This window comes from Chelonia mydas, chromosome 9, assembly GCF_015237465.2.
Source record: "Chelonia mydas isolate rCheMyd1 chromosome 9, rCheMyd1.pri.v2, whole genome shotgun sequence".
In the NCBI taxonomy this organism is placed as follows: Eukaryota; Metazoa; Chordata; order Testudines; family Cheloniidae; genus Chelonia; species Chelonia mydas.
In genome coordinates this window covers 63,172,174-63,196,131 of record NC_057855.1, presented here as the reverse complement: position 1 = coordinate 63,196,131, position 23,958 = coordinate 63,172,174, and the positions used below count along the sequence as shown (strand labels likewise).

Genomic DNA, 23,958 nt, shown 5'->3' with positions numbered 1-23,958 from the left:
TGGAACAGATGCTATGAAGAGGCCTTCTAAATCTGGGACATAGAAAGTATACTGTATCTTACCCGGTGGAGTATTTTAAGTCCCTCTCTCATCAAAATACTCCCAATTTAAATGCATTAACGCCAACTGCATGACTCTCCTAAATATTTTTTATATCTTTATGCATGTTTCAGATCTGTTTATTGAAATTACTTATGTGGAAGAAAACAAACTCCACTCTCAGGTTAGAAGCAACAAAATCAGAAACAGCTTTATTTGAGCAATTGCAAGGGAAGAATACAGCTGACAGGAGCATCTCTGCCTCAGTTTCTTCAAAGTACAAGCAATATCACACAACCGTTTATACATTTTAGTGGCATGCATTAATTAAAAACATCTGCAGTTTGTTTATGTTATGTCCTGCCCATTCCTGTATTTTCTCACTTCTGTTCTCAAAACATCACTATCTCAAGGCGGGGTCACGCTGACTCTACTCTGCTGTCTTCCCACCCGCTTCTGACGTGAGCCCTGCTTCTACAGGTCCCGCAATATTAGGCTAAGCCTTAGCATGACAGTTGCTCTGTTTCTTACAACTAAGAGGCCTATATTTAAATCCTTTAACCCTGTTTCCACACTTACATTTCTATTTTTAACTGTAATGGTGCTTTACAAATATGCACATTGTTATAATGAATCAACCTATCTGTAAATTAAAACTGAACCTCGGTATGATGGCTCTTTACAAGATTTGGAAACCAAACTGACCGAGTAAATTTGTCCCATTTTTCCCCAGTCATTATATGTTTTGGTTTCAGGGCCTGATCTCCCCAAAAAGGTGTCAATGCAAGCATTTTAGTTAGATAGCAGTAACATTTTAATTATTCATGGAGTGTAGACTACAGCATCACATTAACAGCAGCAACCCAGTGACAAATAATTCAAACCAAATACATATGTCTGGTCTAGGTCCTGCCCTCTGGACCAAGTGATGCAGCACTATCTAAGGCCTAATCCAAAGCTCAGTGAAGTCATTAGGTGTGTTTCCATTGTCTTCAATGGGTTTTGGATCAGATCCATGGCTTCTATTCCAAAACACATACTCACAGGCATCTCCTTTCTGAGATATGGAATGATGAGTGCTATCTAACAGGGGAAGATCAAGCTTAACCTGGGAAACCCGTACAACAAACACTTGAGTTCCATGAGAGGCTAAAGATGGAATCATCTCCATCCATGAACTCAGCAGGATTTTATCTAGGAGGCAGAAAAGGTGTCTCGCAGTCCTGTTCCATTGGCCATTACAGCTGGTGTTCTGGGTCACACTCACACACCAAGATGAGTTCAGAGAAAATTCAGAGGTTCTGAGAATTTATATGGTAAGGCTGGGATCCCAAGCTCAGAGATAGAATTGCACAGAGATAGAAATACTATACTATACTTGCTCAGAGACATCTCTGATTCCTATTCACCTCCAATAGACAAATGGGGTGGTTCATTACACTGCCTAACTGCACAACCAGGAGCTGCAGTGGAAGGATCTATCCTTCCTGAACCATTCCCAAGGGGAATAGGCCAACGTTTGGCTATCAAACAGGTAGCCATATAGATCACTGTTTGAAAACGTTCCCCATTTTCCCTTAGGCAAAGTTGATGAAGTCAAACTCTCTTTTCATCCTCAAGGTGACTTCCAGGGTCTCCTTTTCTGAGATGAAACAAGCTTTGCCATTCTTGCTGTCCACAGGGTGGGGGAGATGCAGTAGCAGCTTCCTAGAAAACAGGAAATGGGATTTTTCAGCCTCAGCCCTAAGTAGGCACTAGAGAAGGGAATGCAAATTACTAGTGCCAGGCTAGTGTTTGCTATTTAGAAACCAGAATGTGATGGGCCACGTTAATTTAGTGTGAGGTGGTGGGACAGTGTGAGGTGGTGGGACTCACTGAACTACTGGGGCTCTGCCCCACTGGGCCCTCGAATTATTCCAAATCTGGTTCTCTCTCAACACACTCTTGGCTGTGTGCTCTGACAAAGATTTCCAGTAATGGATTGTCGGGCCTCTCACAGCTCTTGCTGCTGCATAGTGGTGCATTTTCGATGCAGAGTGAGAATGACTCACATCCACAGTGCTGTCACAGTGGTAAAAATCTGAATAATGCATACAGTCTGAATATGTGTTTGAAGAAAATGTAGCACAGGGAGCAGTAACCTAGCTTCCCCAATGAAGGAAAAATAATAGGAGCATCCTGATTAAAAGCTTTGGCCACCCCAATGACACAAGAGGCCGTGATCCCAAGGGATCTGGCTAGCCAAGGATTACTTCAAGCATGGGGGAATCCTTGGCTACATAGAGTCAGCGAAGTCTCATGGTTGCTCTAAACAAGGCTCTAAGCTATGTTAGTTCTACATCATGCCCCTCCAGGCCCTCTGCAGTAGTAGGGGTTGCTGGGAGAGGGGTGTAGTCCGAATTCCCTGTGCCCTGGCTGCTGGAATGGGCCACTGGGAGCTGGCATAGTTCAGAGCAGCCTAAAGCAGCTTTACAGTGGACTGACACAGAACCAGCCCCAGGACCAGAAAGCTGCGCACAGTTCCTTTGTGCTCCCCCACTTCAGCTGTGTCCAGCATTTACTGGATGCATTCGAAGATATAGGACTGAAAATCTTACTTTCTTTCATAGTGCAAGGAATTGCATTTACACTTGGGAAATCAACACTAGCTCAGATAGTGCCCTATACAGCCTTTAGATTTACTGAGAATCTCTTCATTTGCTGGATTCAGGACTTGCAATGTCTCGAAGCAAAGAAGATATGGCAAATCCCTGACTCACTAATGAAACTGGATCACAAGAGAAACAGCATGTTGAGGTTTCCCTACAGCTGCAGTGTTATACTTAGATGTCTGATTTTGCCAACTAGGGGTTTTTGCCTAGCTAGTGGCTGCTGGCTTAACATGCATTTCTCCTGCTTTTTGACTGGCATCACTTCCAAAGACTAGTGTTGCATTTCAGAAGGGAAAATTTGGTGGCCACATTTAGTGTGACCTTCCAGTATTCATAGGTCTTTTGGTCAAATTCATGCCTGGTATAACTGTATTGGCTTCAGTGGGTCTGAACAGTGCTCAGAAGGCCCTATGGACTTTTGTTTCCCGTGTGGCAATTCCTATTTTTTTTAATATTTAAAATAAAATTTTTCTTTAGTATTTATCAAAATATGTGCTTTGAAGCGCTGTGTATTTGTGCATCAACTTAAAAATAAACATTGGAGCTGTTTGGATCTTTTCAATATGGGAAGAATATGAGCTGTGCGTATATGTTCAACCTGCTAATCATGAATACCCAAAACACTTTCGTGTTGGTGGAAGATAGGGAAAACATCTGATCTCTGTATATAAAAGGTTATGCAGAGCTTGAAATGGTTTTGGAAGGATATGAAGCTGGCCCTTCATGTGGTATTATATAGTTAGCCTATTAGGGACAACTTTCCTCTGGCCTTAATCCAGACCACACCTCTTGGATCAACTTGCAGATGGCCCTCCATCTTTGTGTGTGCACAGCTGTATGCATGTACACTTGGCATTTGTGGCCAAATAACCAAGTAGGCATTCAGAACTGCAGGCCCAATTTTGTAGACTACAATTTTGGCCCATAGGGTTTGCTGTTTTAAAGCTATCCTTGTCAGAGAAGGATTATAGAGGTTTCCAGAGATGTTAGTCTTAGGGGCCCCAAACCCAGCCCACTATTAATCTAACAAATTAATAATGGCTGGGTTTCCATCTATCTGTATTTTTCCTTTCAATTAAATAATCACATCTGCATCATCACCTTTGCATGCTGCTGAGCATTCCCCTAAAGCCTTTGTTAAATTCCATTACAGAGAAAACTTATAACAATTCTGCTTCACTTACTTTTTTGGGGTTCGAAGGTCAAGAATCTTGTCCTGGATGTCAAGTGTAATGTCCAAGGACCTTGTATCTGGCAGTTTGATTTTAATCTGAAAGGACAGGTACAAGTAAGACAGAAGTGTGGGAGAGGTAATGGCAGGGGGAATCTAGAGATGCACTGGAAGCTGGGATGAGCTTTGCAGTACTATGGTCTATAGATGATCAGGGCCAGCATTTAGCAGAGGTGATTTCTACCAGAAGAAAGATGCAGTAGTAATAATTTCTTTCAATGGTTTCATGAAGTCTGCAGATACCACTACCCTCTACACAAATCCGGAGTTGAAAGCCTACGTGAAAGATATTTTGAAGTCACTGAAAGCCCCTGCTCTGGTAAAGGCCTGGAGCACCTTATACCAACTAGAATAAAATACACATGAATGTTGCAGATGAAGGAGGTCACTGATCATATACAGTAAGGTGAGAGGTTCAGATACCTGTGACTTTGAGGGCTGTCACAATGTTGTAATGTTCCACTACTTCACACAGTGTCATGACCCACAGTTCTCAAATCCAGGCCCATAGGGTTCATTGGAGCAGCCACACTCAACCCTCCCACTGGTAGCCTGCTAACAGTAGCTTACCTGGGCCACATGAAGTCCAGCCCTAGTATGAGGCTCTGCCCCTGAGCACTGACTGGTGGAGTCCCAGAGCAGCTGATTGGCCCACTGGTCCTATTTAAGCAAGCAGCAGGAACGGGAAGTTGTCTGAACAACTGGGTTCCATCCTGCTCCTGCTCCTCTAACACCCTAACCTGGCTTGAGACTCTTGGCATCTGACTAGTGGTTGCTGATCTCCAGTTTGTATCCTGCTTCTGACCTCCTGGTATCCTGATGCAGCTGATTCCTGTCTCGTGACTGTGGACTCTGGCTCTAATAGGTCTGGCCACCCACGACCTGGCTGTGACACAGTCTATTCTTTAACTGCACTATCACTTCAATGAGTTTATGCAAGTGTAAAAAAAACCCCAACCACACAGGGTTATAGGTAAGTGGGTGTAACATCCAGTTGGACCTGCATCCACTTACACCAGGTCTGAACCTGGCCAACAGAACTGGGCAGGTTGTATATTTTCAGAATATATCCAGCTCTCAAGGAGCTGCATGACTACTCAGGGCAGTGGCAATGGCAGATTCACTGAAAGCTACTTAGCAGATCCTGCATAGTTCCAAAGACAGTAATAGAGCTGCTGTGTAGGTATGTGCTACATTGAAGGAGACAGTGAGGAAAGGGGAAGGAGAAGGGACTGGAGATGTGGTTCATGCTCACCAGCATGTCCTCGCAACAGGCTGTGGAAGGGTCCTTTCTGCTCATCCCCAGGAAGATGTCCTCCGCTCCCACCTGTTGCTTAAATAAAATCTCATACCTAGCAGAGACAAAACTGGTCATCAAACCCTGTATGAATCTCCATGTTAAGGGAGGGCAGGAGAAGAAGAGTATAATATTGTTTCTTCTGGGAATATAGGTCCTTTTATCTCTGCTGGCACTCTTGAGATTCCCCATTTTCCTGCATTTTACATTCCCTTCAAAGGGACACCTGGCTTGGGACTCTATTCATAACTATCACTGTCTCTCATAGTTGGCTGGAGGGCTCATGATGAACAATAAGTCACCCTTCACTTGTCACCAGATGCTGGGCATGCTGCCTCCACAGCACAATCAACCTTTGCAGGACCAGGGAATAAGACACTGGGGATGGAAATTGAACCATGTGGATGTGATATTTATCTCCTAGATCTCCTAGATAGCCCCCTGGGGGAAAATTTTTAAAAGGATGCAGTCAAGTAATTAAGTTGCAAACAATTTTCTGTCCATCATTTGGCTCCTGGAGCCCAAAAATAATATAGCTTTCTCTGCTAATTTTAATGATGTTCCATTTTACATACATTGATTTTTTTCTCTCCAAATCAGTCTGTCTAATTCAGAATGCAGCAAAATCTGGAATTCTATGTTCTCTTTCTGTTGGTCTTTAATGAATGAGGAAACACAACTGAAGATTGTATTTAGAACATGTAACACTCTTAGTAAATTGAGCAAAATAAATAGAGCAATTTCTCCAGACTGTTGAAAGGTTGTATGGAAAGAAGCTCTTTTTTCATCTCCAGTGGTCATGCATGCATGTAACACAATTCTAGTCTCTCAGTCAGTGTAAAATCTATCTAATAACAGCTCTAGATTTATCTTTCAAGGCTTTTTCCATGCATTAATTTGATGAACTATTACAAAGATTTATACTCTCATTTTATTTGTGCTACACAGTACACAATTGCTCAGGGCTAAAGAAAAGATATACCTCCTTCAGTAGAGACTGAATGAGTCCAGAGAGTTTAGTTCATATCAGCATTGGACAAATTTACCTTACCTCGACAGGACAATAGAAGTCATAGTTTTAAATAAAAATGTGTGCACAAATGTATGTGGGTGCATAAGTGGAGGCTAAATAGGGGACTGTCAAAAATGTTCATTTTTAAGGTCTAATTTTAAAGGGGAAAAATCAGCCTAGTTTTTAGATCAGGCAACTGAGTGGCTAATTGTATTTATGCACAGAGAAAAGTGGAAATTCTGGGCCAGATCTTCAATCAGGTATACACTGTGTAGCTCGGTTGACTTCAATGAAACTACTCCAATTTACACCAACGGAGGATCTGACCCTCAGGGGTGCAATATTTTGTGATAATAAATGTAAAGGCTGCCTTTTGGATTAGCTGACCCCTTGGAGCTGGAGAATTTTCCAGAGCACTTCAGAGCACTTCCCAACCTAAACTACATGACAGCATCTACTTAAGAATGCTTTATTTGAGGTGGGGAAGGAAGAAGTCTATTAGTATTTTAGGCTGTCCTCTTACAATCCATCTCTGACTGAATGCCATCCATTAGAAAAGTAACATTGCCTGTAAAATACTGCTCCAACAGCAGGTATTTGCCTCTAAAGCGCTTAATTCCCTGCAATATAAATATAAATCCAAAGCCCTCCATACAGTACAGCATTATCAAAACAATGGAACTCTCACTTACTGTCATAAAAGCAGCAGGTAAATTCAGTAATGTTGTATACAAACTTGGCATGTATGAAGGCTAATAAATTTTGGCACTGGCCTCCTTTCCCTCCTAATCCTACTTTACACAAGCATCTGACACTGGGAATAATCTTATAACAGGGATAACAGACTCCAAATTTCAGTAATGAGATTAGAAGGTCTCCTCCACAGAAGAGATTAAAGTCACTTTTTAATTGTTGCTGCTTTGGAGGCAAAGCCCATCAGGATATGTCTACAGTGCATCTACACTGCAATTGTGCTAATCTAGGGCTCAGACCCAGGGTCCCAGGACCCTGCAGGGCTGAAGGGTCCAAGCTTGAGTTAAGCCAAGACCCAAGGTCCGAGCCCTGTTGGTTTGCAGTGTTGATACAACCCTACTTGACTCGGGTCATGGGAGTCAGTATCCCACAACTCCATGGGACAATTTCCAACAGTTTACAATCCACTCTACTCAAAACAGAAGCCACCCCCATTTTGCAAATAGCAGCAGCTCAGGTTAGCATTAACCCATTCTGTTCTGATCACCGAACTGCAAGCATACTATCAGAGAGTCTCCTGGGTTTGCAATGGAGAGCAAACCGATCCAGCCTTTTGCAAAGCAAGCTGCTTCCTAGTAATGTGCAGGGTGGGCAGTAAAGTTTTCCCACACCGCACCACAGTTCTAGAGCTGCGGGAGTTGGGGGCATTAGGGACCCTGGGATATGGTTACTTTGACTTGGGTCTGTGCACTGCAATGTGGATGCCAGAGCCCAAGGGTCACGCATCACTTGGAAAAGACTTAACGTAGGGGTAAAACACAGTGTAGATCCTCAAAGCCCAAGGTTCCCTAACATGGGTCAGCTGATTTGAGACCCACTAACCCTGGGCTTACATTGCAGTGAAACATACCCCTAGTGTACATCCCTTCTGCCCTTCCATGACACAAGCTTTTCAGTAGTGTGTGTTTTGTTGTAAACACAATATATATGCTATGCAGAACATGCTTGTATTTCAGCTACACAAAACCCATGCACACAGTTTTAGCTCTGTTACACTTACTCTGGCTGTTCCCTTGGATCCCAGATATCATCAAACTCTGATCCTTCTGGCACCTCCTCTGTATTCCAGATATCTTTACTATTTCCAGACTTCACATCAGGGGTGACTAGGAGAGTGGATGAAAGAGAGAATTTGATACTGTCAGCTTCTAGGATAGGTCTGTCTTTCTAGGGTTGCTGTGTTTAACCATGGTGTGGTTGTTTGATAAAAGATATTTCACGGTATTCCTAGTCTCCCTAGGATATACCTAGCCACAATCTAAGTGGAGATTTAGAAAAAGAGGCGATTTTTTATTTCCATACACTTTACTCTCTTTTGCCCACCCTGTGTGTGGAACAAGTCAGGGAACATTCTGCTCCACGTCACAAAACATCAGGCATTCCTCAAATTGGGATGGGTGAAATCTAAAGGGATTACAGGATACTGAGACTTCTCCAAATAGGATTTTAAGTGAACAGAAATGATTTGTAAAGGGATCCCCTTTCTCCTCTCATTTATAAACAGCACAATATATCACAGTCCTTTTCATAAATCCTTGGGGATATGCAAAACAAAGGTGATGATGTACACTGGGAAAAAGCATATAGGGAATATGGCAGAGATGGTATCTACCCCTATTATTGAGGGGACGTGTCTTCCCTTCATCCAGTATATAAGTTGGGGTTCTTTTGGCTCCCTGATTGTTTCTGGATTCCTAAGCAGAAACAGTGTTTAAAAGCATCTTTGTTATATTTGCAACTGTTTCTTTTAGACACAGCTCTCACTGCAGTTCTCCATGTCATTGTGATCTCTGGAATGACTCACTGCTATTGGCAAAAACAACGAGGAGTACTTGCGGCACTTTAGAGTCTAACAAGTGTATTTGGGCATAAGCTTTCCTGGGCTAAAACCCACTTCATCTGATGCATGGAGTGGAAAATGCAGTAAGCAGAGACATATACACAGTACACGAAAAAAACCTAAAAACTAATTTCCCCATGCTAATTTCCCCCTACTGTTACTCACACCTTCTTGTCAACTGTTTGAAATGGCCCACCCTGATTACCGCTACAAAAGTGATTTTTCCTCCTGTTGATAATAGCCCACTTCCACTTTAATTGAATTATCTTGTTAGAACTGACCCACTCTTAGTAAGGCAACTCCCATTTTTTCATGTACTGTGTATATATAATTGCCTACTGTATTTTCCACTCCATGCATCAGATGAAGTGGGTTTTAGCCCACGAAAGCTTATGCCCAAACACATTTGTTAGTCTCTAAGGTGCCACAAGTACTCCTCATTGTTTTTGCTGATACAGACTAACACGGCTACCACTCTGAAACCTGTCACTACTATTGGGCCACTCTTGAAGACTATGCAAATGGTACAGCTGGTGGATAATGCAGCTGCCCAACTGTCTGATAGTGTTAGCAGCAGGAAGGATACTACACCCATTCTGCAAAGACTGCACTGACTTTCTTTTTTTTTTTTTTTCTGGATGTAATTCAAGGTGTTGACATTAATGCATAAGACCCTAGAGGACTTAGGTTCCAGCTGTCTGAGAGCCTGCCTCTCTCTTTACGTGTGACCAGTGGAGTTGTCACCACTTGTGCTGCAATTTCCAATTTCCCAACTGAGGACTGGAGGCAGCATGTTCTATGAGGAGTACCTTGAATGAGGAATTTCCTTTCCCCTTGCTCTGGCACAGTTTGAGTTTGTTGATCTTCAGGGCACAGAGTTAAGGCTCAGTTCTTCTCTCAAGCTTTTTCCTAAATGGATTTGTGTGACTTTTGCGGAGGGCTGGGGGCGGGGGAGGTGTTGAGGAAGGTGTCTATGGTTTCATGGTGGGGTAGTAGCTTCTCCTCCTTATTGGGTGGATAAACTGAGTTCCATGCAGTTTATGTGAAGATGAGCTCTAAAAACCAAGCTCTTGTCTGCTTTGTGTGAACATTAAAGATTCCACAGCACTTTTTGTAAGAATAGGTGTTTGCCAATATTTCCCCTTGTCCCATAACAGGGCAGTGTGCTGTCTTCTGTGGCAGACACGCTCCATCTCAGATATGCTACATTTCAGTGGCACTGTATGTACAGAGTTTATAAAGTGTTTCAACCCTTCAGGTTAAAAAGTGCCATATAATGTACACGTAAAATATTATTGTTCCCCTCTCAACAAAGAAGAAAGCAACCAGGGCTGGGCTTACCATGAGGTGAATTGAGGCGACCGCCTCAGGTGCCAGACTGTGAGAGGGCACCACTAGGACCCAGAGTGTAGAAAATTGTGTCTGCTGCTGGTGCATATGTATTCTCTCTGCTCTAGATGCACAGAGATGGTGGAGTGCTATGCTGGAGGAAGGAGGGCACGAGACATAACAGACAGACAGGAGAAAAGGTGGGAGGGAATAACAGAAAGCAGCAGGAGCTGCAGGAAGAGAGAGGAGGAGGAGCTTCTTATGTACCTCTCTAGCACCCCCAGGAGCCTGGACTGATTAACACTAGCTTCTCAGGGAGCTTCCTGTTTCCTGCTGCTTCCCTGAACCCACTTGAGGAGAACAGGCAGTCAACTGAAGTAGTAGGAGCCAGTTAGGCCCTTAAGACACTGATATCATCCCTCACTCAGGCTCTGCTACCAGCCTGCTCATTTGTCCCCTTCAACTGAGTGTTGAGAGCCACTATAGCTGGCACAGAACAGGAGTCATGAGTGAAAGAAGAAAATGCCCCTCTGGGGCAGCATTCAGAAAAAGAAAGAAAGCAAAGGAAGCTTTTCTATTTAAGCAGGAAGGAGCTCTCCTAAGATACATAAACACAAATGTTCATGGTGAGCCTTCCGGCCCCAGTGAGGATGTGAGTGGTGAGGAGATGCCTGATCTTCCAGTTAATCAGAGTGCAGGTGACCTGGCAGCTACAGCAGCATCCATATCTCCATCTCAAATGGATGTAACCATGCACATTCCTGAAAAAAAAGTGTAGATCAGAGAAGAGTGTGGTGGAGGTGCAAGAAACAGCTGCTGCTGAGTTTAGTTCCTTAAGTCTAGATGATCCAGGACTGTGGACCCACTTGAGCAGTAGCCTAAGGGACTTCCTTGTATTGCATGGGCCACAGCAAGTGAAAAACTTCATGTTCCTCAAAGACAATGAAAACAGAAGTTTCCACCCAACACATTACTGGCGTGAAATCCCCAATGGTGACAAAGTGGAAAGCCCATGGCTTATGTACGCAAAAAACCAGAGTGCTGCATCCTGTTTTTGTTGCAAATTCTTCCAGTCTAATGTTCCAGTTGCATTGGGTTCTACAGGAACAAAGGACTGGAAAAATCTGGCTAGAAATCTGGCATGCCATGAGAAGGCAGCAAATCACCAGAGAGCATTCCATAGGTGGAAAGAGCTTGAGATGAAACTAAAGTTAAAGGCCACCATAGATGATCAGCATCATGAGAAGATTGCATTGGAGTCTCTTTACTGGCAAAATGTTTTGAAAAGGTTCATTGCTATTGAGAGAATGCTTGCTACCCAAAACCTAGCACTGCGAGGCACTTCAGATCAGCTGTATGTGCCAAACAATGGAAACTTCCTTAAAATTGTGGAGCTGATGGCTGAGTTTGATGCTGTACTCCAGGAGCATCTAAGAAGAGTCACCACCCACGAAATCTGCACACACCACTACCTTGGAAAAAAATTCAAAATGAGATCATACAGTTACTGGCAACAAAAGTCAAACAGAAGATTGTGGCAGATCTGAAGTCAGCAAGATATTACTCTGTTATTCTGGACTGCACACCTGACATCAGCCATGTGGAATAAATGACTAATGGTACGTTTTGTAACAACAACAGAACCTAGTGAAAATGTCCCTGCAATGGTGACTGACAGAGAGCATTTTCTAGAATTTATTGACATTGATGATACTACAGGAGCTGGTATGACAAATGTGCTTCTTAAAAAGCTGGAAGATATGGGAATTGCAATAGCTGACATGAGAGATCAGGGCTATAATACTGGTGCCAACATGAGAGGAAAGAACAGAGGAGTGCAGACCACGGATCCGAGAGTTAAACCCTTGAGCTTTTTTTGTCCCATGCAGTTCTCATTCATTTAACTTGGTGGTCAGTGATGCAAAATCAGCTTCTAGTGAAGCTGCTGAATTTTTTAATGTAATTCAAAGCATCTGTGTATTTTTCTCTGCATCAACTCATCGATGGCAAATTTTGAAACAACATCTGGGAACATCCTCTCTGACACTGAAACCACTGAGTGCCACATGATGGGAAAGTCGAGTGGAGGCAATAAAGCCTATCAAACACCAAATTGGGAAGACAGATGATGCCATAGTTGCCATTATGGAGGATAATGCTATGCCAGGAACTGTTCATGGGAGAATAGTAGCAGAGGGAAATGGAATCACTAGAAACATACCTAACTTCAGATTTCTGTGTGGCTTACTGTAGTGGCATGACATACTGTTTGAAATAAATGTTGTAAGCAAGAGACTCCAAGGTGTTGACCTTGATATATCTGGAGCAATGGAACAACTGGATAAAGCAAAGTCATACCTACAGTCTTACCGGTCAGATGAGGGATTTCAAAACGTTCTGAAGAGTGCACAGAAGTTGGCAGAGGAACTTCACACTGAAGCTATTTTTCCACCCTTTCAAGAATACAAGAGTCACCGAAGAAGAAGACATTTTGATAACGAGTAACGGGATAATCCCATAAGAGACCCCAAACAACAATTCAAAGTTGAATTCTTTAACCAGGTGCTAGATTGTGCAATACAGTCAGTTGAAGAACTTTTCATGCAGCTCAAGGAACACAGCAGTATATTTGGGATGTTGTAGGATATTCCAAAACTCCTCACTGTAGCTGAAGAAGACCTACACCAGCAATGCAGGGCACTAGAGACAGTGTTGACACATGATGACATGTGCGATATTGATGTGAGTAATTTAGGTGATGAACTGAAAGCCCTTTCAAGATACATTTCAGCAGGATCAACTCCAAAGGCTGTTCTGGAATATATGTGCACAAATAAGATGACCACCCTCTTTCCAAATGCTTTTGTTGCTCTGCGCATACTTCTAACACTTCCTATAACCATTGCCAGTGGAGAACGCAGCTTCTCCAAGCTGAAGTTAATAAAAACACATCTACGGTCCACAGTGACACAGGAGAGGCTGGTCGGGCTTGCAACCATCTCAATAGAGCATGAGCTGGCACAGACTGAGGACCTTCAGCAGGAAGCAGTTCAAATCTTTGCAACCAAGAAGGCACGGAAAGCACCACTTTGGTTATTAAAACAGATAAAAATGCCAGTGTTTACTATGCAGACAAGAAAAGTTACATTTGCTGTTCAGGCATTTGAAAGTTAAGTGTTACTTAAAATTTTTGAACAAGGCATTTTAAGTTGTTAGTTCTCCTTTATTGGGGTAGGTAGCAGAGCAGTACCATGAGAGGAGTAGAACAGGAAGAGGGCAGAATTGAGACCTTTCAAAGTTTGGGCCCAAGTGAGGCGGCATTGGGGGGCGGCATTTGAGCTCCCTGCCTCAGATGCCAAAATGTTGTGGGCCAGCCCTGAAAGCAACCGCCCTCAGTCATAGCTGAGACAAGCTATGTCAGAGGCAGCTGCTATTACAGCTATTTTATTGTGGTAGTGTAATGGTGGATCTCTGTCTTTGCTGACACCGTTCTATTACAACTCAACTTACCTGTAGGCTCTGCTTTCTTTGCTGGTCCGATATTCCCAGGACCCACGGCGCTAACAGTAGAAGAATGTGACTAAAAAAAGCCAAATACAACTGAAATGAATGCTCTCATAGCCCACCTCAGTAATAATAATAAACAATTAATAGCAATAATACTTTGTATTTACAGAGCACTGTTCATCAAAGGATATCTACAATAGCTATCTATATCAGAATGCTTTACAAACTAATTACATTTTCACAACTTCCCTGTAAGCATTATTATCATCCCCATTTTAGAGATGGAGAAAATGAGGCACAGAAAAGTTAAATTATTTGTCCAAATCAATGGCAATACTGAAAAGTCTTGTGTCACGGTCTTTGCTCTAACCACTATGTAACAATTCCCACCTCATTCTCACCAATGAGACCATGGCCTTGATGTGCTACATTTAAACAAGAACCCCATAACTATGGCTTTATAGCCACATGTGCTAGCATCTAACGGTACGTCTACAGTACGAAATTATTTCAAAATTATTCTATTTGAATTTTCGGAAGCGATTTTATACATTTGGTCTTCTGTGTCCCCACTAAAGCGTGTGAATTCGGCGGAGTACGTCCACAGCACCAAGGCTAGCATTGAATGTCGGAGCGGTGCACTGTGGGTAGCTATCACACAGTTCCGGCAGTCCCCACCACCCTTTGGAATTCTGGGTTAAGCTCCCAGTGCATGATGGGGCAAAAACATTCTCTTGGGTGTTTCTGGGTGTGTGTCATCAGTTGCTCCTCCCTTCGTGAAAGTTACGACAGACAATTGTTTTGCGCCTTTTTGGCGTGCAGATGCCATACTGCTTTCAGCAGACGGTGCACCGCTGCTCTCCTGCTACTATAAATCCACCTCTCATTTCCTCTCATCTTCCTATGTAATCTCTACTATCTACTCTTACTCTTCCTCATTGAATGCTTCCGCTGCCAACTCTGCTTGGACATCGTGAACCGAGCAGCACAGCTTCCGCTGCCAACTCTGCTCTCCCACTATTGCCGCGCTTCCGAGCTTCTCCATGTTGTCTGTCCTGGGCTCCAGCCTCCGTGAAAGCAACAGAAGACAACCATTTCCTGCCTTTTTTCAGCTACCGTGAACCGAACAGCACCTCTTCCACAGCCACTCTGCTCTCCTACGTTTCGCATCCTTTTTCCAGGATTATCCATGCAGGCTCCATAGCCATGGAGCCCGCTCAGATCTCCGCTGCAGTTTTGACCATTGTAAATACCTCGCGCATTATCCAGCAGTATGTGCAATACCTGCAAAACTGGCTGAGGAAGCGACGACAGCGCGATTACGATAATGATGAGGACTTGGACACAGACATTCCTAGAAGCACGGCATGTGGCAATTGGGAGATCATGGTGGTGTTGGGCCAGGTTCATGCCATGGAACGCTGATTCTGGGCCTGGGAAACAAGCACAGCTGGTGGGACTGCATAGTGTTGCACGTATGGGATGATTCCCAGTGGCTGAGAAACTTTCGTATGCGTGGGGCCACTTTCATGGAACTTTGTGATTTGCTGTCCCCTGCCCTGAAGTGCAAAGGCACCAAAATGAGAGCAGCCCTCACAGTTGAGAAGCGAGTGGCCATAGCCCTGTGGAAGCTTGCAAAGCCCAACAGCTACCGGTCAGTCGGGAATCAGTTTGGAGTGGGCAAATCTACTGTGGGGGCTGCTGTGCTGCAAGTAGCCAATGCAATCATTGACCAGCTGCTATCAAGGGTAGTGACTTTGGGAAATGTGCAGACCATAGTGGATGGCTTTAATGCGCTGGGGTTCCTTAACTGTGGTGGGGCAATAGACAGAATGCATATCCCTATCTTGGTCCTGGAACACCGGGGCAGCCAGTTCATAAACTGCAAGGGGTACTTTTCCATGGTGCTGCAAGCACTGGTGGATCACAAGGAACGTTTCATCGACATCAACGTGGGATGGGGGAAAGGTGCATGACGCTCGCATCTTCAGGAACTCTGGTCTGTTTGAACAGCTGCAGGAAGGAACTTACTTCCCAGACCAGAAAATTACTGTTGGGGATGTTGAAATGCCTATAGTTATCCTTGGGGACCCTGCTTACCCCTTAATGCCATGGCTCATGAAACCGTACACAGGCACCCTGGACAGTAGTAAGGAGCAGTTCAACTATAGGCTGAGCAAGTGCAGAATGGTGGTAGAATGTGCGTTTGGGCGTTTGAAAGCACACTGGCGCAGTTTACTGACTCGGTTAGATCTCAGCACAACCAATATTCCAATTGTAATTGCTGCTTGCTGTGTGCTCCACAATATCTGTGAGAGTAAGGAGGAGACATTTATGGCGGGGTGGGAGGTTGAGGCAACTCGCCTGGTGGCCAGTTTCGCACAGCCAGACAACAGGGCGATTAGAAAAGCGCAGCAGGGTGCGCTGCACATCAGACAAGCTTTGAAAGCCAGTTCCATGACTGGCCAGGGTACGGTGTGAGAGTTGTGTTTGTTTCTCTTAAAGTTACCCGCCTCCTATATATATGAAAGGAAATAAAGTCACAATTGTTTAAAAACCATTCTTTATTATTTATTGCACAAAACATTGAGAGAAATCAGAAGCTAAACAGGGGAGGGCGGGTATTGGATTAAGGGGGTGGAGGAGGAGGGAAGGACAAGTCCAGAAACCAAATCAAAATTTAGGATATGCCAGCTTTCTGCTGCTTGTGCAATCCTCTGGGGTTGACTGTGTGAGTCCCCGTAGCCTCCCGCCCCCTGTATTCTTGGGCGTCTGGGTGAGGAGGCTATGAAACTTGGGGGGGAGGGAGGGTGGTTATACAGGGGCTGCAGTGGCAGTCTGTGGTCTTGCTGCCTTTCCCACATTAGATCCACCATACAGCTGAGCATGTCAGTTTGCTCCCCCATGAGCTTGACCATAGCATCCTGCCTGCTCTCATCGTGCATGTCCCTCCTCTCTTCGTATTCATGTAACGCTTTATGCGACTCTGCAATTGTTTTCCTCCATGCATTCAGCTGGGCGCTATCAGTGCGGGAGGACAGGACAAGGAGTAATGGTCTCAAGTTGCAGTGGGGGAGGTTTAGGTTGGATATTAGGAAAAACTTTTTCACTAGGAGGGTGTTGAAACACTGGAATGCGTTACCTAGGGAGGTGGTAGAATCTCCTTCCTTGGAAGTTTTTAAGGTCAGGCTTGACAAAGCCTTGGCTGGGATGATTTGATTGGGGATTGGTCCTGCTTTGAGCAGGGGGTTGGACTAGATGACCTCCTGAGGTCCCTTCCAACCCTGATATTCTATGATTCTCTGACTGCATGAGCTCAGCAAACATGTTGTCCCAAGTTTGTTTTTTCCGCCTTCTAATCTGGACCAGCCTCTGGGACGGAGTAGATAGGGGCCGTGTTGAAACATTTACACCTCCTGCAGGAGGAGAAAAAGGGAGGGTAGTATTTTAAAAGATACATTTTAGAGAACAAAGGGGACACTGTTTCTCAGTGAAACAGGCAATTCATAGTACACAGCACATGTTCTTTCTGTACAAAGTCGCATTTTGCCTCTTATACTGAAGTGCCTGCCACTTTGGTGTGAGTAAGCCATCACATGCGGCCAGGCAACAGAATTCAGCTTGCATGCAGCCATGGTAAGCCCTGGGGGCCCGCGGGGTTCTGCTTCTTCCGCATTCATTTCAATGCTTTCAAACTGCAGGGCCCCCTTTCCCATAGCAAGCAATGCCTGGTGGATTTGCCATATAAAACGAGGGCCTGTGGGCTGTCTGGGATGATTGCTTCACACAACACCGTCCCCTCCACCCCACACCCACCGCGTGGCTTCGATGAGGCTCTGAGCAGGGATGAGCCCTTTAAACTAAACACGAACAGCCCAGCGTGGCTGGGTTTCCCCCACCCCATCACCGTGTGGCTCTGATCAAGCTCTCACTCACCAGAAGTGCCTTCTCCAGGGTCATGGTCTGGGAGCATGCCTTGGGAGTGGGGGGAGACTATTGGCTCCAGTGTTAAGAATAGTTCCTGGCTAGGAGGGAAAATGGATTCCCCACTTGCTGCCTGTGCACTGTCCTCCTCCTCCTCCTCCAAAAACTCATCCTCCTCACTCTGTGCTACTCCCCCCTTGCAGGTGTCCACGGACAGTGGTGGGGTAGTGGTGGCGTCACCCCCCATAACTGCATGCAGCTCACGGTAGAAGCGGCATGTATGGAGCTGTGACCCAGAGCGCCCGTTCTCCTCCCTGGCTTTTTGGTACGCTTGCCTGAGCTCCTTGCTTTTTCTACAATACAGCTCTGTGTCCCTGGAGTAGCCTCTTTCCGCATTGGCCCTGGAGACTTTAATGTACGTATTTGCATTTCTTTTTTTGGAACACAGTTCTGCCATAACAGATTCATCTCCCCAGCATGCGATGAGATCCAGTACCTCCTGTTCAGACCAAGCTGGAGCTTGTCTGCGAATCCGGGACTGTGTGGTCTCTTGTGATGGTGGACTCTGCATGGTCGCCTGTGATGGTGGACTGTGCTGATGGTTACCTGTGCTGATGGTGACCAAACAGGAAATTCAAAAGTTCCTGGGGCTTTTACTGCCTACCTGGCTAGTGCATCGGAGTTGAGAGTGTTGTCCAGAGCGGTCGCAAGGGAGCATTCTGGGATAGCTCCTGCAGGCCAATAACGTCGAATTGCATCCACAGTACCTGTAACCTGGAACTGCGATCTCGATTTTAGCGCTACTCCACTTGCTGAGGTGGAGTACAGAAATTGCATTAAAGAGCCCTTTAAATCAAAAAAACTGGTTTGTTCTTGTGGATGGAATCAGTTTTATTTCGAAGTAACTCGGCTAATTCCGAAATAACCGCATGCTGTAGACCAGGCCTCAGAGATCTTTCCTATGGGGCACTTGGGAAAACTGCCCCACTTTGCCCGCCATGACAATGCTGCATACCAATTTTGTGTACTACATGCAGTCCCATCATAGCATTTAGAATCTTTTTAACGCCAGCAGTCATGCAAGGCAATAACATTTATTTTAAATGATGAATCACTGTAATGCTAATAGGCAGTGAGTGTGAACTATTGCTATGTTTTCTAAAAATTTCTTGGTTTGATAAAAGCACTTCACATGCAGAGGACAATAAATAAAACAAATATTCCAAATTACCAAGAAGATTGACAATGGGTGAGGTAATATCTTTTATTGAAGTTGGTCCAATAAAAGATATTACCTCACTCACCTTGTCTCTCTAATGTCCTGGGAGACAACATGGCTACAGCTACACAGCATACAAGAAGACTGACACAGACTTCATGGGCATCACTGAGGGCAATTTTCCATTGCTGACACAGAAGTGTTATTCATTTTATTAATAAGACATAAACAAGTGATCGAGATTTCTTTTCTGACAAGATAGTAAGGCATAATAATAACTTTCAAAGGCAGATATAGAAGAATTGAGGGATGATTAGGGAGTGTGGAGGATTCATATCCTCCCGCTATTGGAGGTAGATCTTAAGGGACTTGCATCCAACCCCAAATGAAGACTACTACACAAGAAGGTTCTAAGGCCAGCCAGTTGGCTCCTATAGTGGATGCGATGTCATGAAAGAGGACTGAGACATTTGTCATTTTTATTTATCCCATAACGGAACATGTACAAGATTCTATCAGACTTTTCAAAGAGTTGTGAAGACTCCTTGGACCACTGTAGGTTGCTTAGCCTGTTGTGGCCTAAACAGGGCCAGACATGTAACTCCCCTGATACACACACTCAGAAAATACCAACAACAGTGACAATAACATAGTATGGGCATAGAGTACACTTTACAGACACCATAACTGTCATCTAGATAAAAGAACGCAAAGATGTTTCTTTCCTTAATCATTGGTTTCCAAATTTTTCATCTTGCAATGCTTACTCACCTCTCCCAATTCTAACCCCTCCAAAGATCAGTTATCTCTAAAATGTTTCAGAGACACACATAATTAGTACACTGAGTCTCCTCCTAATTATCACAGGCTTTAATCTCAAGTTGCACTGCATCTTTTTATCCCTTCCTATGAAGCCATTTGTCTCTAGGAGTAAATGCCTTCATCTATAGCAGACTGTGGGGAAAGGGAGGGCTAAGTCTGCGTTTGAGGTTAGTTTTCATTTCCTTTTGACTAGAGCATTCAATTTCTCTCCTGTTCCCAGGAGCATGAGCTTTCCTACTATTTCTTCTTTTCCCTCTCCGTAGAATGCCACCCTGCAATAATTTTCCTCCTGTTTCAATCAGTCTAGCACCTGAAAAGATTTCTAGGTTTGATTCTCTTTTTACATTAAATTAAAATCACTCCATAGAGGTCAATGGAGTTACACCAACGTAAAACCAGCGAGAAAGGAGAATCAGGCCCTTGGACTTTTGACTTCCAAGGGAGTTGCAGCATTTTCTACCAGACCTGCATTTTGCCCCATGCGACTACAGTATTCCTTATTTCTTGTCAGGTACTCACCCCAAGGTCATTGTCTTCATTGTCTTCTTCCTGAGGGTCAGCAAGCAGTTTAGCGAGAGCTTCCAGAGAAGAGAATTGGGAAACGCTGTCTAGATCCATATCTATTGCTCACCTGTGTACAGAAACAAACATAACAGCTGAAGAAAGAACAATTACTTTTTCCTTGTTTTTTTAAATAACAATACAAAAGCACTTTGTTTGTTTTCTAGATGTGATCATTTCTGGGCAGAAACACACACCGATCCTACTATTTATGAAGCAAGATAGTTAGAAAACTTTCTAAGGTACTTATCTAGCCCCTATTGCCTCATTATTTATTATTATTGTGGCCCCAAGAAGCCCCGCTCATGGGCCAGGACCCAGGGCCGGTGCAAGGATGTTTCGCGCCCTACGTGAAACTTCCACCTTGCGTCCGCCCCCCCGCCAGCCCTGCGGCAGCTCCGCACCCCCCCTGCCCTGAGGTGCCCCCCCTGCGGCAGCTCCCCGCCGCCCCCTCCCTTCAGCCCAGGGAGCCGCGTGCAAGGATGTTTCGCGCCCTAGGTGAAACTTCCACCTTGCGTCCGCCCCCCCGCCAGCCCTGCGGCAGCTCCGCACCCCCCTGCCCTGAGGTGCCCCCCCGCGGCAGCTCCCCGCCACCCCCTCCCTCGGCCCGGGGAGCCGCGCGGCAGCTCCCCGCCACCCCCTCCCTCGGCCCGGGGAGTCGCGTGCGGCAACTCCCCGCCCCAGCTCACCTCTGCTCCACCTCCTCCCCAAGCACACCGCTGCTTCTCCTGCCTCCCAGGCTTGTGGCGCCAATCAGCTGTTTAGCGCGCAAGCCTGGGAGGGAGAGAAGTAGAGCGGGGCGGCATGCTCAGGGGAGGAGGTGGAGCAGAGGTGAGCTGGGGCGGGGAGCGGTTCTCTTGTGCGCCCCCCGCCCCCCGTTACTTGCTGCAGGTGGCCCTCCCTGCGCCCCCCTGCCCCAGCTCACCTCTGCTCCACCGCCTCCCCAGAGTGCGCTTTTGGCCGCCCCCAACCACTTGGCGCCCTAGGTAACCGCCTAGTTTGCCTAGTGGTTGTACCGGCCCTGCCAGGACCACATTGTGCTTACATGCGATACAAACAGAGAACAAAGAGACAGCCCAAAGAGCTTACAATCTAAGTATAAGACATAAGATTGATACAGACAAACCAATAGGGGTAAAAGCAAAATATCTGTACACCTCATATTCTTTAATGTAGCTATCCTAACAAAACACTTGTGAGCTAAGGAAGTGCTATTATCCCCGTTTTACAAATGGGGCATTGAGACACAGAGAGACTAAGCAACTTGTCCAAGGTCACGCAGGAAGGCTGTGGTGGAGCAAGGACTTGAACCTGGGTGTTCCCAGTTGTAGCCTCATGCCCTAACCCCTTTCTTTATATTGATCACAGAAGCATCTAAACACCTTACGGAATTGGGATTAAATTTCAGCTAGCTCTGTATAAGAGAAGATGTCAACCTCTGTTACAGAGATGTTACTGATGTGAGAAAATTGCTAAGTTATATGGTCTTATAACTTACTGTGAATGTTGGTGAGTTTGTTTGTTCTGTTTGATGTAATCTGCTGAAGGCTTTTGTGATAAGGAGATGACTTTGACTTCTCAGTTGTTCTTACTTATGTATAATTATTTTGAGATATAATCACTTGCTAGTATTAATAAAGTTAGATGGTTCCTAAAACCAATAAAAATAACATAAAAATATTAAAGATTATCTTATGGAAGATGAAATACTTAGCATCTTCCGAACTCTCTGATTCTCTAAGCCTCCAACTCTAAACCTTATGAGTAGAGCCCTGCATGGATTCAAAATTGTATCCACAGCTGATCTGTGGTCTGAAAACATCATCTGTGAATAGCCACAGGTTTGCAGGGCTCTATTTATGAAGTGAACGATGATTGTTTGTCCTCTTCTCCCAGAATCCCCTTGGGATCCCAGAAGGTCTTTCAAAATCTCCCATAAATTTTTGCTTCAGTTAGCTGTGCCAGGAACTGTGGGATTGCTACTCAAGGGGCAACTCAACTACAGCAATGTAGTACAGCACTAATTAGGACACAGGGGGAAAATGGCACACAAAATAACACAACTAATGTTGATGCATAATACCAATGGTTCTTATGCTGGTGTTATCCCACTGCATCAACTACCTATGGTTCCATTCCTTTGTGTAGACGCAGCCTGTGAGACCTAATCCTAAACTCTTTCTACAGGCATCAAACAGAATCATTTTGTTCTTCTTCCATCAATTGTCCTTTTCCTAGGATATAAGGCTATAGCTGTACTAGACTGTTTTTCATGAAATATCTAGTTGTTGCCGTCATTATCACAGCTCTCATGTAAACCAGCCACTTTATTTTAACTGTTGTGTCATCTAGTCCTGTACAGAGAAGGTACAGATAATTTATGACAAGATTTTCAAAAGTGGCTAGTCGATTTGAGTGCTTTAATATTTGGGTGCCCAATTTGAGACATCTTAAAAGGGCCTGTTTTTCAGAGAGTGGATGCTCAGCACTGTATGAAAATCAGACCTCTTTAAGATATCTCAAATTGAGCACCAGAAAATTGAGGCAAGCAAAATTGGCAGCCACCTTTGAAATTCTTAGCCACAGAGTTAACACACTGTCTGGCTGCCTATCTAAACTATGCTTGCACTGTTGCTACCAGTGCCAGAGCTGAAACAGTGGTAATGTTTCAGTGGGAAATTTGAAGCAAAATGTTAGTGCAGACAAGGCCTCCAACTTTTCTATCCCCTTCGGAGATGCTTCTTTTTCTTTCAAAGGTGTCTGGCAATACGTATGGTGGATGGTGGGGTTGTGTGGAAAAGAGACCACTTTGGCTGATTCTGGGACTACACTATTTCTCATAGGCCTGGGCATTTGGTATCTCTCCTCTTTTTCTTAGGAACATTGTCCCCTTTTTGCTCTCACTAGGTCCCATTTCCTTCTTTACACCGGCTCCAGGGCCAAGGCTGAGCACAGGCATCTGCCCACTACCCTCATCTTGCTCTTTCTTCTCCCAAAGAACTTCAAACCATGTGCGGTCAACTGTCTCAGCTGTATAGTTCCAGCTTTGCTGCAGCACCTGGTCTCAGAGCCGTCTGCCACAGGCTAAAGGTTATGGACCTCACCCCTGCTCACACCTTCGACTCTTCGACACACAGAGCGGCTCCTGGTGGTGGTGGTGGGGGACGTTATGCCCCAAATGCAGGGGGCATGGGGGGGAACCCCCCGAAGGCAGCCAGGAGCTTGCGGAGGCGGCCACGGGGGCCAAGTGGTTCGATGCGGCCGATGCCCCTTGTACTACTCGGCACGCCGGGGGTTCCGCCCGACCCGATCCCGCTCTCTGTCCCACCTCCCGACGCCTTCGCAACGTGCTTGCCCCGCGTCTTTCCCCCTCCTCTCCCCAGCTCCCGCCTCAAGGCCTCCCCTGGGTCTTGGCCCCTCCTCCGTCACCCCCGGCCCTCAACCCCTCCGCTCCGGTCCCTCCCGCGAGTCCCCGTCCCCTTCCCGGGGGGACCCCCTGGCCCCCCGCGCTCCCCGCCCCAATCCCCCGGGGTCCCTCCCACTCCCCGACTCCCCCCGCCCGGGGTGCCGGCGCCTCGCTCCCCAGGCTCGGTACCTGGCGGTCTCCAGCGTCTGCCGTTGCCATGGCAGCGGCGCGCCTTTCCCCCCTCCCGACGCGGCCGGTGCAGGGCGGGATCTCGACCTCTCAGCCAATCCCGCGAGAGCACGGCGGAATGGCAGCAAGTTCAGTCAGTAACATGCTAGATCCCCTTAACGCTGCGAGTGATTGGCGG

At 45.5% G+C, this 23,958-nt stretch overlaps 1 protein-coding gene across 3 annotated transcripts; it reads right to left on the bottom strand.

Annotated features, from left to right (window-relative positions):
* Window positions 1-224: 224 nt before the first annotated feature.
* DNAAF6 (dynein axonemal assembly factor 6) lies at window positions 225-23,913 on the bottom strand. 3 transcript variants are annotated; one of them, XM_037908854.2, is made up of 8 exons: window positions 23,781-23,902; window positions 21,684-21,836; window positions 20,144-20,255; window positions 13,663-13,732; window positions 7,984-8,089; window positions 5,177-5,273; window positions 3,875-3,960; window positions 225-1,746 (listed from the first exon to the last, which is right to left on the bottom strand). In XM_037908854.2, exons 3-8 carry the CDS (start codon window positions 20,240-20,242, stop codon window positions 1,617-1,619), a joined length of 588 nt encoding a protein of 195 aa, XP_037764782.1. In that variant the 5' UTR covers window positions 20,243-20,255; window positions 21,684-21,836; window positions 23,781-23,902; the 3' UTR covers window positions 225-1,616. The 3 variants fall into 3 exon arrangements, with proteins under 3 accessions (XP_037764782.1, XP_037764783.1, XP_043378324.1); XM_037908855.2 differs by lacking the exon at window positions 21,684-21,836 and having other exon boundaries at window positions 23,781-23,913; XM_043522389.1 differs by lacking the exons at window positions 21,684-21,836; window positions 23,781-23,902 and adding an exon at window positions 23,302-23,546.
* Window positions 23,914-23,958: the final 45 nt, after the last annotated feature.

Excerpts from the sequence above, each read along its gene's own strand:
- DNAAF6 (XM_037908855.2), bottom strand. The coding sequence starts at position 20,242 with ATGGATCTAGACAGCGTTTCCCAATTCTCTTCTCTGGAAGCTCTCGCT. Across the intron at positions 8,090-13,662 it reads AAAGAAAGCAGAGCCTACAG|TCACCCCTGATGTGAAGTCT; the intron begins GTAAGTTGAGTT and ends CCACTCTCCTAG. Across the intron at positions 3,961-5,176 it reads CCTGTTGCGAGGACATGCTG|ATTAAAATCAAACTGCCAGA; the intron begins GTGAGCATGAAC and ends CTGTCCTTTCAG.